A 19,371-nucleotide genomic window follows, 5' to 3' on the forward strand; every position below is an offset into this window, starting at 1 on the left:
GTAAACCGGGAACTTCCTTTCCACCAAAAGCACAGACTCTCCAAGAGGACCCCTAAGTATCTTGGGAAATTGATGCTTTTATGCCTGAGCAACTCTACTCCATCTACAAAACCGATGAATAATTTGCAATCAGTATTTCCATTACTCATCTTAAATAATCAGGGACTCATATTTGAGATCGTTTTCCCTAAAAAACGTCCAATTGCACCTCCCAGGTGACTTCTGTGCGCAGACTCCCCCCGCCCCCCGCCCCCACAGCTTTCTCGCCCACGAAACTACACTTCCCAGCGGTCTGTTCGTCCATCTGTGCGAACTCTTCTTTCTCGGAGCATCGGGTGGCATCCTGGCAAAGCTAAGGGCGCTTTGCAGGGCGCTGTGGCTGGGAGAAGTAAAGGGCGGACAGGCGAGGCCCTCCCGCGCTCGCGCGTCCCCTAAATGGCCCGGAGGCAGGACGAGCAGAGAGGGGGAGCGCCATTGATGGCGGAAGGCAAGTCGGACGCGGAGGTTAAACTCATTCTGTACCACTGGACGCATTCTTTCAGCTCTCAAAAGGTAAAGGCCTCAGCCGGGCGGGCGGTGCGGATCGGGTTTCAGCACCGGGACAGCTCCCTCTGGGTGTTGCTCCGGTAAGCCGGCCCACTTAGAAATAGGCCTCCGACGCCCTAACCCCGGCGGGCGCTCCCTGAGGAGCGGGGGTGCGCCTTGTAGGTGAGCAGGGAGCATCAGTCTGAGGTGCAAAGGCACTACCAGTCGTGAAATGCAACAAAAAAGCATCGCTTTCGGTATTTGGGCGGGAGGCCTTGTCTCCGGGGCCGTGGAGAGCGAGGCAGAGGGAAGCGCCTTCCTGCAACCACATCGTCTAGGGTTCCTTCTTTTACTCTTGGTCGCATTCACTCTCTTCAACAGGCCTAGCCTATCTGTTTCAGGTCCTTATTATGGGGAGGACACATCGTAAGGTTTAGGACACCGGGAAAGTAGTAGAGATTCTGAATATAGCCAGAATCCTTTTCATTACTTAATTATCTTTCCTCACTTATAAGAGGAAGACGCTAGAATATATCTCACTTGTTAATTCCAGGAATAGGAATAGTTGAAAAGAATGTTGAAAATATTAATAACTCAGGGAAGCACAAAAGAGCTGCTTGGTGGTATCCAGGGATGTCATTTAATTAAAAGCCTCCACGCGTTGTGGTAACCAGTGTGAACTCTTCCAGGTGCGCTTGGTAATTGCTGAAAAGGCATTGAAGTGCGAGGAACATGATGTAAGTCTGCCCCTGAGTGAGCACAATGAGCCCTGGTTTATGCGTTTGAACTCAACTGGAGAAGTGCCCGTCCTTATCCACGGGGAAAACATTATTTGTGAGGCCACTCAGATCATTGATTATCTTGAACAGACTTTCCTGGATGGTAATGTTAAGGCTATTTGTGATTTACTTTCAACACAAATATATGTCTTCCTTCCTTCCCTCCCTTCCTTTCCCCCTTCCTTCCTTCCCTCCTTCCTATTTCCTCCCTTCCTCCCCTCTTTTTGGTTTCATGATGGTGGTTTAGTGCCAACAACCTTTTCCATTTCCATAAGCACACAAATATAAAATGGGTCAATAGCATATATTTTGTAAAAGCCATTGTAACTCCATTGAAAAGGTTTCACGTAAACTACCAATTTTAATGTTGGAACTTTCCTTTTAAATACACTTGCAAAAAAACCCTGCAGGTGTATGGTTTGTGGTGGTGATTTATTAGCCTTGAAGTCAAATTCATAATATTGATTTTAAATGAACAGTATGAAAGGAAAATCAGTTTCATTTAGTCTACTAAATGGTTCTACCTTAAAAACAATAAGAGGGAAAAAGGAATAAATCTTAGGCGAGGGAGATTAGAATGTTGGTATACTTGGAGATCTTTGCTCTTGTTACGTCTGTATGGTTTGAATTTTTATATCTTTTGTGAGGAATTATAGGGCTCAAATTTGTACAGTGATTTTAAGTAATAATCATTTACTGATAGCCTGTTTTGTGTCAGACATTTTATAATTTCTGTTCTAGTCAGTCTTCAAAAAAAAGCAACCTGAGATAGGCATGGTAGACTAATTATTCCCCTTTTGTACATGAGGAAGGAGAAACAGAGTGGTTGCCTAAGGTAACAGCTACTTTATGGCAGATTAGGGCTGGAACGCAAGCCTTTCAAATCCGAACCTTCCTATTACATGGACCATCTCTCATAGTCATTGCCACTTACACATTGTCTTGCTTCTTCCTAATAACAAGCCTTTGAGGTAAACTGTAGCTTCAATATTTGCCCAGGATTACACAGCTGATCACCGACAGAACTGAGAGCAGAACAGAGGGCTCTTAGCTAAGTACTCTTCTGAAAAAGAAGTTGCACGACAAGATCCAGTTACTCTTCATCTGCCACCAGTTATGTTGATGTTAATTGGGCAAGATAAAACCAGAATATAACCCCAAATTACTGGAAGCTGAGAAAGGAAATTATAAGGCCCCAAAAAGTCTGAGGTACTTAGAAGAAAGATAGGTATAGGACCTAAATGGGGGCTCGGGGGAGTTTACCCCACGGAATTAGATTAGCAGTGGGCTTTCCTTATTCTTAACCCAAGTGTTTAGTTCCCTGAGATTTTTTTTTTTTTTTTTTTCCCTGAGATTTTGATTGGAGGTGGCCACTGATCTAAACTGCTTTTCCATCCATCATTACTTCCTATTCCTTATAAGTCTAAATGCTGGGGACTGCACAGAAAATGGGGGCTAATTGATTTAAGACAATTTTTCTCCATCTTGAGCTTTTTGGAAATGGACAAGTCTGTTGAATAATAATTTGTATTTCTTGGGAGAACTGATTATAATAATGTGAATAAGACAAAATAATTGCATAAGAATTCTACTTTAAATCATCAAAAACTTTAAAAGGATGTAGCAAATGAAAATCATGTTTAAATCTTTTGTTAGCATCCCTTGAACTACTATTACTACCATTCTCCTCCTCTTCGTGACATTATCTCTCGTAAGATATTCAGTAATATACAGTATTACTTTACAGTATAGTAATGTTAATGATTATTAGGCTTCATCAAATTTCTTTTAGGCTTTTTCTTTGACTATATAATAGCAAAACTGAAATGCATTCGGAGTCCTACTCAAGGTGAATACTGACCTTTTCTTACTACTATTTATTGAATCAGAGGAGAAGGTACTGTGGGCTAAACATCAAGAGGAAAATATGGAAACTAAGGACTTTAATTCTGGTTGTACCAATAGAATAAGTAGACAATCGAGAATTCTAGCTCTTAATCTGAAGCTATCGCAAACTGGTTGCATATCTTTGGTGACTTGACTTTTCAGTTTGTCCTCTTGGATTAGGTGATATCGTTTTATCAGTTGCAGAGATAAAGCAAGTCCAATCAACTCTTATTTCACTCTTTCCCGTTTCCCAAGGAGAGTAGTCATTCAACTGGAAAGGGTAAAGGAAGATTAAGATTAAGGGAACTAAAACCCATGGTAGCTATGAAGACAGTAAGAAAACAGTTATATAAATGCAGGCGTCTAGTCTCCAGATGAAGTTGTGTCAAAGTGTTAAAATAAAAAACAAACATGTAAGCATTATCACAGTGATCATTGAGATAATTTGTATTTATCATTAAGAACTCATGGAGATTAGGAAAAGGGCCAGACAAGAGAGAGACAAATGTTATCCCAATTGTTAACGAGAGGGGAGGCTGAATTCTAATCCTTGCTACTTAACACGTATTCCATGGACCAGTAGCATCGGTATCACCTTGGAGCTTGTTAGAAATGCAGAATTCTAGACTCTACTGCAAGTCTCTTGGATCAGAATCTGCATTTTAACAAGATTCCCAAGTGATTCATATATACATAAAAGTTTGAGAAGCACTACTACAAATTACTGTGCATTAAATAATTGCTTAAGCTTTAAGCAGTGCTATAAATTACTGTCTTTAAGTGTGGCAGAGTTCTAGAATGTGTTGTCAAAAAAATTTAAAGTATATATTTTTTGAGTATCTCGATGAAAAGGAAACAGCTTAAGTTTTACATTACTGGAGAATGTCTTTAACACTTTAAAAAGTGAATCTATTAGGTGCTGGGCATAGTTCTACATACAGTGTCTCTTGATTTAAGCAGAGCATTTGATGATAAGTCATATGATATCCCTGTGGAATGAAGGAGCATATATGGCTAGATGAAAGTAATGCACATTTTCCGACGAATAAACCACCATAATGAAGAATGTTCATTTATGAATTTCTTATACCATGTTACTTGTTTAGCTATATTTTCTCATTTCACTTATCCTATGATAATTTTATCACACTTTAATTATTTCAATTACTTGTAGACCACTGTAAGCACCGCGAGGTCAGAGACAGTGTCTGTTTCATTAACAACTGTATTCCCAGTGCCTGGTATGGTGACGTTCTTTAATGGGAGCTTAATAAATACTTTTTTTTTTTTTTTTTTTTGGGTACAGCATCGGCAGGCGGACTCTCAGCCACTGCGCCACCAGGGAAGCCCAATAAATACTTTTGAATGATTGAAATGAATGAGTTATTGAAAACAGATATCAGCCTGGACAGGGATCTCTACTGGTGTTCTTTTAGGCTTCTATTCTCTGACTGAGTCTAACAATTCCATAAATGATTTGAATAAAGACATCTAAGAAACACTATTATACTTGCGGATGTGTAAGCTGTGATAGTTAAAATGATGACTAGCTTATGAAATGCTTCTCATGGAACAATAAAATGGAACAATAACTAAGATAAAGTTTAACAAGGCTAAAAGTAGTATATGAATTTTGTTTTAAAAAATCAGCTGCATTAATGAAGGATGGGAGACCTGGCCTGCTAATAAGTTACCAACAAAAGCCAACATTGAAATAAAAGACCAGTGTGATTTCAAGTTGTTTCAAAAGTATAGATTCTGTCTAGAACATGGCAAATTGTGACCTGCTATATTTGAACTGGTTGGAACATGCAGCATTTTGACCAATTATGGATGGAACTTTGAGGAAAGGTGACAAATTAGAATGATAATGAGTGAATGGATTTCATGAGGTGTATAGTTGCCCACGGTTATATAAGAGACTTTAATTAAGTGTATCCATTCATCTAAAGAACAGAGTGTAGTCAACTGGCATCTCCTTTGCTCTTATTTGCTATCCTTTATTAGTCTATCAACTGGGGATTGTACTAAAAATGATGGCTTGCTGACCTGTACACCTTTCTCAACCTTTCTGTATAATCAGTGTTTACATATTTACATCCTTTTGGTATATCATAATCTCTTTTAGTGAACTGTGGCTTGGCCACCAAATAATAAAAAAAAGTGAGCATGTAATCTCCAGATTATCTGGAAAATTAAAAATGTAAATCGCTAGGAATCTGGCATCCCAATTAAATTCAGATTTTTAGAAGTAAAAAAAAAAAAGAGAGCATGAAATAACTACAAAATACTAGAATATATACTGTTTATTACTGCCAATCAGTGGTAACCTGGAATCAAGGATGTCATATGGTGAATATTGAATTTTGGTAATTTAATATATTTTATAACAGTTCTCTGAAGACTATGTCCCATGTCTTATGTCTAGATATATCATTTTAAGTATTCTTAGGAAAAGAATTTGGTTTGGAAATAATCCAACTATTCTGGTATATATTAAAGTATCACATACTAAGTCTGATTAGGAAATATAAATTTATTTTATAAATATAGTTTTATCAATATATATTGAAAATCAACTCAGATTTTAAAGATAATATTCATTCTGAAATTACTGTTATATTAAAAATATAGTTATTTATGTAAGGAATTTTCAATTATTGTTAAGGTCATAGAATAAATAATTTTGTATCTGTTACTAAAAGGGTCTCATATATAGTTGAATAACATTATACACTTTTTCACACATCTACTGAAATTGCAGGTTAGCACAAAGTATTGTAACTGAGTGCAGAGAAAATATGGTATATGGTAAGGAAAAGAAAATGAGTCTTTAAAACTCATGATTATGCCAATAAAAGTGGTTTAAAAAAGTAATTAAAAAAAAAACTTTCTCTGATTTGTTCAATTTTAGGGAACAGGACGGGGTGTTAAAATTACAGAAGTCCTGGTTCTATATTATGTGTATACAATAATTGGAACAAACTATCTGATCTAGGAATTTTTGCCCCCCAATTATGAATGTTCCTATAAAAGTTTTAAATATACTACCAATTAAAAAGTAGTTAAACATTTAAGGTATAAAATGTATTGACTTTCTTGCTACAAATCTGGCTCTGTCTCAGAAAATTCTGGATGTGCGTAATGAACTTGTGTAATTTGACATCGTGTTTTTTCTCATCTGTGTTTAGATTTGATCTTCCTAGCTCTGAAGTTATGGCAGCCTTGAATTGTAGTCAGTTTGTAACCATATCTTTTGCTTCAGGTCATAATTTAATTGTTTACCATTATTATATTTTTAATAGCCTGGTGTATGACCAGTTGCAGGGTACAATTTTGTTCAGCTACATGCTGCATATTATCTTACGTACCAATGTCATCACTAAGTGATCTAAGTAAAATAAAAAATCGGCAAAGGGATAGAGATAGAAATGAAGTCTAATCTATTCTCATTGAAGGAAGACCTGACAATTATTCAAATAGACCTAGGGGCTATCTTTCTAGAAAATAGCCATAATAATGCCTCCTTTATCTGCCATCACTGGGGAGTGTAGGAAATCAAAGCAGCCAATTTAGGAAAATAATTAAAACGTATGCCTTTAAGCCCCTAGATTCTTTTTAGTTTTTGCTCTTGGGGAAACTGAATGTAATTTTTTTAATGGCTCAGGGCCATTGTTATTCTACCCAACAGTACAGGGACTTGAGTATATATGGAGCTGTTGGTCCCCATTAAATGGTTACAGAATGCTTTTATTGTTTCTTTCTGATTTAGAATTTTGTTCTTTTGTTTTCTCTCTTTGTTGTTTATCACATCTTTCTGCTTTATGTCCATCTGCCTGTTTCTAATTTGCTGCCTAAATTTAGGTGCAGTACAAGACCTACCTTTGTCCCTACTCACTTCTACAACGTCAGGTCTTATGCCAATGTACTTATTTATTCTTCCAGCTTAGTCACTGATCCTGGCTTCCACTACTGCAACATTCCACCCCAATGAAGAGTTCCCAGAATTATTCTTATTGCCTGTTTCTCAAACCCTGTAACCCTTCTGTTGCTTTCTCACTCCTGATTGAGGTAGAATACCAAGAAAAGATTTTCTCTTTTTAGTATCGTAACAAAAATGCTTTATGGAAGGACTGGAAAATGAAATGAGAATGCGAGGGAAGATTTTCTGTATAATTCAAAGGAAATTCCCAGTTGTCTTTTGAAAAACTCTCTTTCCAGAGGCGCTGGACACTTTTGTGTGCTGGTGGCACATTGGATGTGTGATACTGGACAGGGTGTCCTTGAAGAGAGAAAGTGAGCTTGGAAAAGAACATGGGTTCAGTGGGTATCTGATTTTCTGCCTGACAAAGTGTTTTAGGAGATAGTTATATAGTAATGGAGCGCTGAGTAGAAGATTACTTTCGTGCATTCAAATCTTTGGATTCAGACTTGGCCAGATGGACCTTCGCCAGAAAGCAATTGGATGCTGTTTTTCCTGCTTTTATTCTCTTGCCCAGGAAGGAAGTCGTATGCTCTTCTGAAGACAAACCCCCGACCTGGCACAAGAAAGCAGCCAGAGCCAGTAGCTATAAATTTACCCACTTGAGAGGCATTTTAAAATGCCGTATCATTTATGGTTATTAACCTGTGGTTCTTGGACCCCCCAGAACAGTGGTCCTCAAACATTTTGGTTTCAAGGCCCCTTTGTCTTAAAAGTTAAGGAGGACATTTGAGAGCTTTTGTTTATGTATTCTATCTATCAATATCTATCAAACTAGAAATTAAAATTGAGAATAGTTTAAAATACAAGAATATACAACCCCACATTCCATTAATGCCAGAGTGATGGAGTTATCACATGTTGTATAGGCTCTGGAAAATACCATCGTACACTCAAGAGAGAATGAGAGTGAAAAAGCAATTAACATCTTAGTATTACTATAAAAATAGCTTTGACTTGTAGACCCCCTGAGAGTGTCTTCAGGAAGCCCAGGGGTTTTTAGACCATACTTTGAGAACTTTTACCGCTAGTGATCTGTGAATAGAATTCAGGACATTTGATATCTTAGAGGGGAAAAAATTACATCTTTATTTTTCACTAATTTCAAACAGAAATTTATCATTTCCTTTCATTTCCAATGTAGGCATAATCCAAAGCAATATCAGGAGTGCCTGTGACTTTGTTCGTATGTTCATGTGACTGTGATGTGTTCATGGCATATCAAGTTATTGCAGATATCTTAAAATATCACTTATGCCCATCACTACTTTGAAATTATGGTAGTTATTAGACCTGCTGCTAGCTTTTGTTAGTGTATTAATAAAAAGACACCCATATTAGTATTTTATAATTTAAAATTACTTTGATAGTTTATTTTAATATAATCAATTTCCTTTGCAATCCTATGTCTTGTATTTTATGCATTTAAGAACATTATTTTGAGAAGAGGTCAGTGGCACACAAAAGGTTGAGAACTCTTTAGAATTTCAAGGACCTTAGAAGGCCTCCAGTCTGTTATCCTCATGGGAATGTTTACCATGCGTTGGTTGGGATCCTGGTGATATTCTGAGATCCTGAAAAGTCAGCAAGGAAGTGTGCTCTAGTGGGCAAATTCACAGTTGACGACCAGAATGTAGCTGACCCTTCATTCTTGGTCATTCTAATGCAGACTTCAGAATTGGACTCCCAGCAGGGAATTAGACATTTGCCCACTGGTTTGAGGAGTAATCCATATTCTTTTTTCTTAGAGAGTCAGAAATAGCCTGTTGGCTTAAAATCTTATACTACTTGGTCTGGCATTATGAGATCTTGCCTGAAATCTTACTCTCCAACCAACTCTGAATTGTCAACGCTTACGAATGAGCGTGTGATGCTCAAAAGGATTCCACATTAAATAAATAACTCAAACTAAATGAGTAAGTGAATAAGCAAAAAATAAATGAGTAGAGTTGAGGTCATTCTTTTCACCTGTTAGATTAATAAGCTTGTTGGCATTTTTTTTTTAGGGGAAGTCTGAGAGTCAGAAGTGGGAATAGATTCTGTAGGGACTTAGCCCTGACCTTTGGATCACATGGTTCATTTTTATTCTTCTTGAATAGTGTCTGAGAAGTAAACCCTTTGAAGATGTTACAATGATATAATAAAACAGAGCATTGCATTAGGAGTTAATGACTTTGGTTCTTGGTCTGCCTCTAATTAGCTGTGGGATCTTGGGAGAATGTCTCAGCCTATATATCTCAGTGTCCTCATTAATTGCTACAGAGCTTCTGCAGCTCAAATATTCTATAATAACTAGCAATTTGGGAATATATTAATTCATTAATTGAAATTTATTCAACACCTACTATGAGCCAAACATTATATTGGGCACTGGGATTCAACAAAGAACAATACATCGTCCCTGCCTTTAAGGAGTCTATAGTTTAGAGTTTAACCAGCAAATGAAGATTTACGTAGAGCCCACTTTCCAGAGATAAAATATTAGAAATTGCTGGTGAATTCCACGAAGATTATCAATTCCCATTCGCATAGCATCAATGGGCTCACTCTTGGTATTAACTGGAACCTGGGAAGGTGTGGTCCCTGATCATCTTTCCATAATGAGCCTTCATTCACTTAACCAACATTTACCAAGGGCCTAAAATGTATGAGACACTATGCTAGACTCCGGATCATACATTCCTTGCCCTGAAGGGGTTTATGGGGCAAAAAGATACAAACTAATTAAGGTGATAAGGGCTATAATGGAGTATGTACAGAGTATTTTGCATGTACAGAGGAAGGCACACTTGACTTAGTCAGATGTTGGTAGTTGTGGAAGGTTGGGAAAATTTCCTCAGAGGAGTTGGCATAAAAAACTAGACCTTGAGAGTAGTGATTTGCAAGGTGGAGAAGTGTGATCGTGGTTTGGGAATCTGGTCTGGTACCTCAGTCCAATTCAAATTTTGAATGTCTGGGCTGGAGAGATATCATCCTTTAAATCCCTTCATATAATACTGAAAATGTTAATGTAGAGGGGCTGGAGTTTTTTGTTTCTTGCTTTTGGATGTAACGTCTTGTTTGTAACTTTTCCTTCAATGTTTGTGTATGTGTTTGTGTGTGTATTTTAGAAAAAACACCCAGGTTAATGCCTGATAAAGGAAGCATGTATTACCCACGGGTACAACATTATCGAGAACTGCTTGACTCCTTGCCCATGGATGCCTATACACACGGCTGCATTTTACATCCTGAGCTAACTGTGGACTCCATGATCCCAGCTTATGCAACAACAAGGATTCGCAGTATGTAAAGATCTTAAAGACCTGGAATTCTGTCTCAAGTTTCTTTTAATTCATTTTTGAGACCTAGCACACCTCAGGAAGACTTGGGGGCAGGGTTGTTGAGTCTGCTTCATGGACGTGCATGTTATATATCGATCCACGCACCAGTCAGATGAATCTGTGCTTCAGCTGTTCAGCTGGACATTTATTGTCTACAGGACCTGATTTTCCAGCTCTTGGCCTTGAGGGCCAAGCTTAAATAAAACTCAGAAGAGTGGCCTGTGGAAAAGTAGAGAACGTAACATGTTCTCATGGACAAATGGACTAGGAAATAAGGAAAGCTGGGATCTGCTGGGAGTTATGGGCGACTGAGTTCACATTTCTGGTCCTTAATTTTTGTTTCATTATGTGAAGAGCTGGGCTACAGGCTGTGTAGCCATTACTCTTCCTCTGAGTTTAGTGATCGGAGATTCACTGAGGTTGAGCTGTGACCTCCAGCTCTCTCCTTCCTTCTGCCCTGAGGATAGGGAAGGGTCAGTGCGTGGGATACAAAGATACAAACAACTAATTAAGGTGAGGAGGTGTGCTCCATGGCCCAGGGGATTGGAAAGGGAAGGGGGCTGTGATCAGACTGGGGGTTTTGACCAGGAACACTCACACCCAGAGCTTCAATTCCAGAAAGCGCGTTCTTTCTGTTGCATCATACCTCGCCTTTACAGTTCTCTTACTGACGCTACTTTACTTTCTTTTCGACCCCCTCCTCCTTACTCCTCTCCTCTTGCCTTACCTGCCCTGCTCTCCCTCCTTGCATTTTTCTCCTCCCTCTTCCAGCTTCTCACCTTCCTCTTGTTCCTCCGCCTTCTCCTCAGAAATACTCATTATATGATTTGAAACAAGTATTCTGACTATATTTCCCTAGAGTAAATATTTCTCTAAATAAGGCTTTTCCCTTCCCTTTCCATAGAAATTTATTACAGAAAACTTGGAAGGTATTGAAAGGTAGAACTAACCTGTTCAAGCACTTATGTGCTGGGCTTTGCGTTCAATGCTTTTCCACGGTGCCTCCCGTTTCATTCTCACCCTGTGTGGCAGATACTCTGAGAGCTCCATTTTATTTTATTATTTATTTATTTATTTACCCAGATTCTATTTTTATTTCCTGGGAATTGTTAATCAGCTTTGCCATGACAAGGTTCTACCTGTCTTTCACTTTAGCAGCTCCCACCTACTGAGATAAGCGGCAGGGTCCTTTGATGCAGAGGAACAATGTAGAGGTAGAATCGCCCTTTTAAGAGGATAATGAAAGGATCAAGACGGGTGTTTAGTTTTCTTCTTTTCCTGATTCATTCTTCTTAGTAATATAATAGCTGAAAGGTCACCCTTATAGTTCAGGAAAGTCAGAATGTTACAAGTGAGAGAGGATCTTAAGAAAAAGAGCAGAGAGTCACTAGGAAGAAAAGAACAACTGGTTGCTCCAGTGTGTGTGTGTGTGTGTGTGTGTGTGTGTGTGTGAGAGAGAGAGAGAGAGAGAGAGAGAGAGAGAGAGAGACAACGTGTGTGCATAGGGGGTCTCATGCATTAAACTTTTTTTCTTTTAACAGAGTGCAGTATTTATTTATGTAGACTTTGTCTGTAGTTTTTTTTTTTTTAACAGCTTTATTGGAGTATAATTGCTTTACAATGGTGTGTTAGTTTCTGCTATATAACAAAGTGAATCAGCTATACATATACATATATCCCCATATCTCCTCCTTCTTGTTTCTCCCTCCCACCCTCCCTAGCCCACCCCTCTAGGGGGTCACAAAGCACTGGGTAGCTCCATTTTAAAAGTGAGGAAACTGAGGCACACAGAGAGGGAGTCTGAGGCAGAGGAAGGGCATGGCCCCCAGGGCTTATGCTCTTACCATTGAGTTTCCCTGCTTTTCTTTGTTTCTTTTATGGAAGGGAGGAAATAATTTTCTGTTTCAAAAATGATTTTGTCATCAGGTCAAATTGGTAACACAGAGTCTGAACTGAAAAAACTTGCCGAAGAAAACCCAGATTTACAAGAGGCGTACATTGCAAAACAGAAGCGACTTCAGGTAAGTAAACCGGGCTGTCCTCAACTGACATCCGCTGTTTGTATTAAATGTTCTACCTTTTGTACAGTATCACTATTTTTTAGAACATATTCTATGAAATATCGCAAGTCACCAGAACACATGTTACCTTCGGCTTATGCTCTGCTTTTAGAAAGAATTTTTCTTTATTAGATTTGATATTCAGACCTAACGACAATTGCTTAAAAAGCAGTCATCGCTCATGCTGGTTGCCAAGGAAACTTATAAAATGTAAAAGCAAGTTAATAAAATATTGTAGGAATCTGTCATTTCAGGTATTTTTCCACTTTGAGGCAGCTAGACCTCTGTCTATGACTTTTTTATACCAATAAAGCTACCGGCGAGTTTTTTTTTTTTTTTTTAATATATATACCCTACATACCTTTCAGTTTTTTTCCTTTGTACCTTTTGATCCCCTTCACCCATTTCTCCAACCCCTCACCCCACTGCCTCTGGCAACCACCAGTCTGTTCTCTGCATCTATGAGCTTGGTTATTTGTTTTTAGATTCCACCAATAAGAGAGATCATATGGGATTTGTCTTTCTCTCCTTGACTTATTTCACTTAGCGTAATGCCCTCAAGGTCCATCCACATTGTTGCAAATGGCAAAATTTCAGTCTTTTAATAGCTGAAAAATATTCCATTCTATATACACCAATCACAATTTTTTAATCCCTTCATCTATTGATGAACACTTAGGTTGTTTCCATGTTTTGGCTATTGTAAATAATATTGCAATGAACATAGGAGTGCAGATATCTTTCGAGTTAGTGTTTTCGTTTTTTTTTGGCTAAATACCCAGAAGTAGAATTGCTAGATTATATGTTAGTTCTATTTTTAATTTTTTGAGGAACCTCCATACTATTTTCCATGGTGGCTGCACCAATTTACATTCCCACCAACAGAACACAAGTGTTCCCCATTCTCCACATCCTTGTCAACACTTGTGATTTCTTGACTTTTTGATAATAGCCATTCTAACAGGGGTGAGTTGATATCTTATTGTGGTCTTGATTTGTTTTCCCTGATGATTTACAATGTTGAGCACCTTTTCATGTACCTATTGGCCATTGTATGTCTTCTTTGGAAAAATGTCTATCCAGATCTTCTGCCCATTTTTAAATTGGATTGTTTGTTTGCTATTGAGTTATATGAGCTCTTTATAGATTTTGAATATTAGCCCAGATATATGATTTTTAAGTATTTGATCCCACTTAGTAGGTTGCCTTTTCGTTTTGTCGATGGGTTCCTTTACTGTGCAGAAAGAAGCTTTTTAGTTTAATGTAGTCACACTTGTTTATTTTTGCTTTTGTTGCTTTTGCTTCTGGTGTCAGATTAAAAAAAATCATTGCCAAGACCAAGTCAGTGAGCTTACCACCTGTGTTTTCTTCTAGGAGTTTTATGGTTTCGGGTCTTACTTTCAAGTCTTGAATCCGTTTTGAGTTAATCCATTTGGATGTGTCTGCCTCCTGAGGAGCAGGTCTTTGCTTCATCGGTTAGAGTCAGCCTTTCTCTTTCTGCTGATTCTTTCCTCCAACAAACTGTGTAAAGCTTCTCCCATGTTGAAAATCTAGCAAACGTCAGCACTCCCAATCCTGCCTCTACTTCCCAGCCTCCTTTATCCTACATAAGCTAAAAAAGTGAGCTTCTCAAGAGAAACGCCTGCACACACAGTACTCCTTACTCTCTAGCTGCTCTATTTTTTTTTTTTTTTTGCGGTACGTGGGCTCGGGCCCAGCCGCTCCGCGGCATGTGGGATCTTCCCGGACCGGGGCACGAACCCATGTCCCCTGCATCAGCAGGCGGACTCTCAACCACTGCGCCACCAGGGAAGCCCTCTACCTGCTTTTTAACTCACTGCATTCAGATTCCTCTCGCATCTCTGAGCCCTCAGTTATTCATTTGTTGAAAGCTGCCAACGTTCCGTTCTGGAGTTGGGCACGAGAGGAGTCTCTTTGTGCCTCTCATATTCTTTGCCCTCTCTGATCATTTGGTTCCACAGGAGTTGCCAGTGAACAGTGTGTCTGACCCCTGGGATATTTTCACAGCCAGGGCATTTTCTGTCAGGTTTGCTTTTGCTTTAACAAAGTTATTCTATTTCTTCTCATTGTTGAGAATAAACAGGCTTCAACTCTGTAAGAGTTTGTATCTGCTCTGCTCTACGCTGATTACTTTTACAGGCATAAATAACCTATAAGTTATTTTTGTTGATTAGTCAAAGCTCCTTGACCACGACAATGTCAAATATTTGAAGAAAATTCTTGATGAGTTGGAGAAAGTCTTGGATCAGGTTGAAACTGAGTTGCAAAGAAGAAATGAAGAAACCCCAGGTAGGTTCTCATTTGTGTCCTTTTTCTCTTTTTCTGGACATCAGGAGTATTTACGGGAACATTCTTAGGTCTCACCAAAAACATTCTGTAATCTGTTTTTAATTGTTAGCACTCATGGGCAGTTTAAATTATGATAGCAATACTAGGTGTCAAATTCAGCAAAACCCAGGTGTCTAACTGTAACTCTGCATCTATGTGAAATATGACTGGTGAAGAATTTTTCTGCACAATTTAAGTTATGCTACCTGGCCTGTTTCACAAATTTTAATTAAAGTAGTTAGTTTGGTTGAATAACCTGAGTACCTGCTTGAACGCTCCCTCTAGTTTTTTCCTTAGGCAGGGAGAAAAACTGCAAATTGAAGTAAAGTATAACATGGGAGCCAGCCTGTGCATATGTGCAGCCAGCCTGTGCATATCCACCGGCTGCACCTGTGAACCTGGCTTCACGATGAAGCCCAGGTGCAGACATATGGACCATTTGCACTATTCTGATTGACAACAAAGTTAAAGACGATTTTACCTGAAACTTGCTTCACAATAGAGACTTTCTAAATAAGTAACTAAAAGCGGCAACTACTGAGTGACATATGGATTTTCCTTAAGTACACCTGTCATTTTCTTAACCCAGAAGGAAATATCTGTTAACTCCTTTGGCTTGGAGGCTCTCCACTCCTCAAAATGATAGACAGGCTTTGAGCTCAAGTGGCTCTAGTGGCACCTAGGGACCCAGGTGCCGATGGCAAACAAGTCTCCCTTAGCTTGGGATACATTTGCATGGATTTTTTTTTTTAAAGCATAGAATTACTTGCTGAGTATTGTCAAGAAAATGTACCATGGCCTTCATCTTTTGCTACCCTCACCCTTGCCGTCAAGACTAAGACCAAAGATGCCCACCAAAGTCTATTTGAACAGTGCTTGCCCCTTATCCTCCATGTCCCTTTCTCTAATTAGAAGAGGGCCGCCAGCCATGGCTCTGCGGGGAATCCTTCACCTTGGCTGACATCTCGCTTGCTGTTACACTGCATCGACTGAAGTTCCTGGGGTTTGCAAGGAGAAACTGGGGAAATGGAAAGCGACCGAACTTGGAAACCTATTACGAGCGTGTCTTGAAGAGAAAAACATTTAACAAGGTTTTAGGACATGTCAACAATATATTAATCTCTGCGGTGTTGCCAACCGCATTCCGGGTGGCCAAGAAAAGGGCCCCAAAAGTTCTTGGCACCATCCTTGTGGTTGGTTTTCTTGCAGGAATGGGATATTTTGCTTTTATGCTTTTCAGAAAGAGACTTGGCAGCATGATATTAGTGCTCAGACCCAGACCAAATTATTTCTAGGCTTGTGGGGATCTGGTGGCGGCAACTCATCTAGCCATTCAACTAGACCCTTCTCCACTCTTCCAGGCCCAGTGAAGAATGACCCTGGGCAGCTCGTAAAAAGCATAATTTACTTTACTCTTTGGCTCGTTTATGCAGGGAGAGGAGGCAATGAAGATGGTTTTGTGGGCTGGTAACTTTGAGAGGACTTATTTGCAAATCTGAACTAATTCCTCCTTAAAACATGTGCAAAGTCAAGATATGTGAATGCTGACAGGTAGAGAATAGACCTTTCCCTCAAAATGTCAGTTCAAATTCTGGGTTATTTTGGGGGAGAAGTTTATTATTATGAGCAGACAGTAATAATAACCTATGATTGCCCGTAGCTCTTCATCTGAGACTATCTGGGTGTGTTGAGTGTTGAATAGTTAGAAGTATTTTCTCCTGGAATCCAGAAATCATCTTTGTTACTCAACACAGGAGTTCAGATAGCAGCAGGGCACAGCAGTGCTTCCTACTCTCACTGTTAGCTTTAGGCAGAAATAAGGGAGGCAAAGGGACAGAGAAGGGGGAAAGGGAGAATGAAGTCTATATAATGATGACAATAGAATGCAACTTCCAGGTGCCTCCGATGCCACTCATGGCTGCCTGTCCCCTTAGTAAACATTATATTCGACTACTTGTGGCTACAGCCCATGCATCCTCCTGTAACTGAGGACCTTGGAAAAAGAGGACTGGGGAGTTACTGCGGAGAGTTGGCTGGAGAAAACCCTGGGCTTTACACTTATAGCACCTAATGTGACCTTAGTGTTAATTTTAAATGCACATAAATCACAGTCACTAATTTATTAAAATTAACTGATTACCTACTTGGGCATGAGATGCCTACTGGAACATGTGTGACTAGCATTTACATGAAACTCTGAAATTTCCTCATGGTTCCCCAATTCGAAGGTGCCTGTGAGATATCACTCCTGTGGACTGTTGTGAACAGTCACTGGGAGTCTTTGTCTCTCCAGCCCTTTTGTGCCCACAGGTGGCATTTAGGTGAATGTCCCAGGTAACTGCTAGCATGGCATGTGGCTGGGGAGTGGGCATTTTGTTGATCTGGGAGTGTTAAATAGGTTCATTCTGCATTTAGGGAGGCTGGTGTGTTAATGCAAAAACTGTTGTCTAAACCTTGCATCTATTTATTGTCATCAACAAAGCCTTAAAAGGTTACAGGGAAGGAGAAAATCTAGTCTTGATCCTTGGCAATCGATTTAGGGGAGATGAAATAAGTCGATAGATAGTGATTCCACCTATATTCCTTCATGTATGTCTGGGCACTGTAGGGGGTGCCTCAGTCCATCTGGAAGGGAAAAACCCTGTGTGTCCCATGAACAATAATGGAACTGCAAGTCTGTGCTCAGGAAGAATCTTTCCTGGTGACAGGAAGGTGGAGTTTCTCTGGAGTTGGCCAGAAAGGTGTGGGGAGCAGTGTTAGGTGTGACGGGAAGCATGTATGGGGAATGGTGAGCTAAGGTTCCAGCGAACAGCAGAAGCCTGCTTGGACTGCCTCAGATGGGCTGTGCAGATGGCCAAAGAATGTACCTACCAACTTTTTCATTAACAGGAAACAGTCATACCTACTAAACAATGACTTTTTGATGGTAAAATGATTCTATAATTCATGAATCAGTTGTGTTAGAAAATATTGTTGAACTGGATACTCTCTGTTTCCAAAAAACTAATAAAATCTCCAGTGTAAACTCAATCCAATAATAATGAACAGAGTGGCAGCTTTTATAGTGTCTTGATTTTGAACCTCAGTGCATTGTTGTATAGACTGTCTGAATTTGTTTCTGGGACATTCCAAACCATGTATTCATAAAAGAGCCACAAAACTGATTATTCAGTAGGTCAGAGTGTTTCAGAGTTCTTTATGTCATCCTTTTATGAGCAAGAACTCAGACATGAAGAAATTGAAATTGGATTTTTACAAAAATCTACAAAGGAGGATATTTACCTATATAAGGGTTGTTGATTAAGAATAAAGATTCGAAGTCCAATGCTGGCTTTTCATTAAATTTGTATTATTACCGATCAAGAGAAAATCTACTAAAAGTATTTATGATTTTCAGATACAGTTTCATTGGAAATAGGCTTGTGTCGCTATTAAAGGTGATGCATTTGTGGCAATTTCACTTGTTTCATGGATACCCTTGAGTTTATACTTTTAAGATATTTGTTTAGGGGTAAAATGACCACTAGGTGTCGCTGTTCACCCAGCAGTCTGAAATTGGGCTTTCTTTAGGTTCAGGAAGTCTTCTGAAATGTTACAAGTGAAGATAAACATTAATGACCTTAGTTTCTGAAATGAGGGCATCTTCATCAGATCATTCATCTGTAAAAGAGCTTGAGGCATATGTAGTATTGACGTCTAATGCTTGGAAGGGATAACTGTACCACACAATGTCAAGCTAAAGTGCTGAACATATACTATTAGCAAAATAGGCACATTTATGTATTTTCTCTTTCATGATCATTGGTGGACTGGCCAGTGTGCTCCTCAATTTCCAAAATTTGTATAAATTAGAAAAATGCCTGAGGTACTAAATTTATGTTGGCTATTTATGTCTTAACACAAATACTATTTTATTGTTATTGCTGTTACATGCCTTTTGGGTCTAATTTCCTTAACTGCAGATAGTTGTAAATTGCTTGCTTGATTTTTAGTCATTATTGATATTGACACCAGAGTTGTAGACTTTTTGGTGTTGTTGAATATAATAGATCAAGATACTATTCTGCCTGTAAGATCAATGAAATTAATTGGAAAATAAATGTGTCCTGAAAGTACTAATTTTGTAATCTTTTTTGATAAATCAGATTATGTTTTCCATTTAATGTCAAAGCATAATGTCGTAATTAAGGTAAAATAAGCAGAAGTTAGGTGTTCAAAATATTTAGCTATAGGATGTCATATTTTCCTTGCAACATAAAAGTTACTGACTCTCGATTTATTTAAATACACATAATTTTATGGTTAAAATGAATGGTGGCTTAAAGAATACCATATCGATCCTGATCATTAACAGGGTTCTTTTGCAGCCAGCCACTTAACAGGGTATATAGCATGAAAATGGTAAATACAAGAGTTTTTTTATTTTTTCAAAATACTTTTGTTACATGTTCACTGGGTTTCAAATA

At 38.8% G+C, this 19,371-nt stretch overlaps 1 protein-coding gene across 1 annotated transcript; it reads left to right on the forward strand.

Annotated features, from left to right (window-relative positions):
• The first annotated feature begins 361 nt into the window (after nt 1-361).
• Nucleotides 362-19,001, forward strand: GDAP1 (ganglioside induced differentiation associated protein 1). The gene is made up of 6 exons (XM_024765764.1): nt 362-552; nt 1,215-1,407; nt 10,284-10,457; nt 12,423-12,517; nt 14,752-14,866; nt 15,818-19,001. The coding sequence occupies exons 1-6, from the start codon at nt 436-438 to the stop codon at nt 16,198-16,200; spliced, it is 1,077 nt and encodes a 358-aa protein (XP_024621532.1). The 5' UTR covers nt 362-435; the 3' UTR covers nt 16,201-19,001.
• The last annotated feature ends 370 nt before the right edge of the window (nt 19,002-19,371 follow it).

This window comes from Neophocaena asiaeorientalis, unplaced genomic scaffold, assembly GCF_003031525.2.
Source record: "Neophocaena asiaeorientalis asiaeorientalis breed wild unplaced genomic scaffold, Neophocaena_asiaeorientalis_V1.1 scaffold417, whole genome shotgun sequence".
Lineage (NCBI taxonomy): Eukaryota > Metazoa > Chordata > Mammalia > Artiodactyla > Phocoenidae > Neophocaena > Neophocaena asiaeorientalis.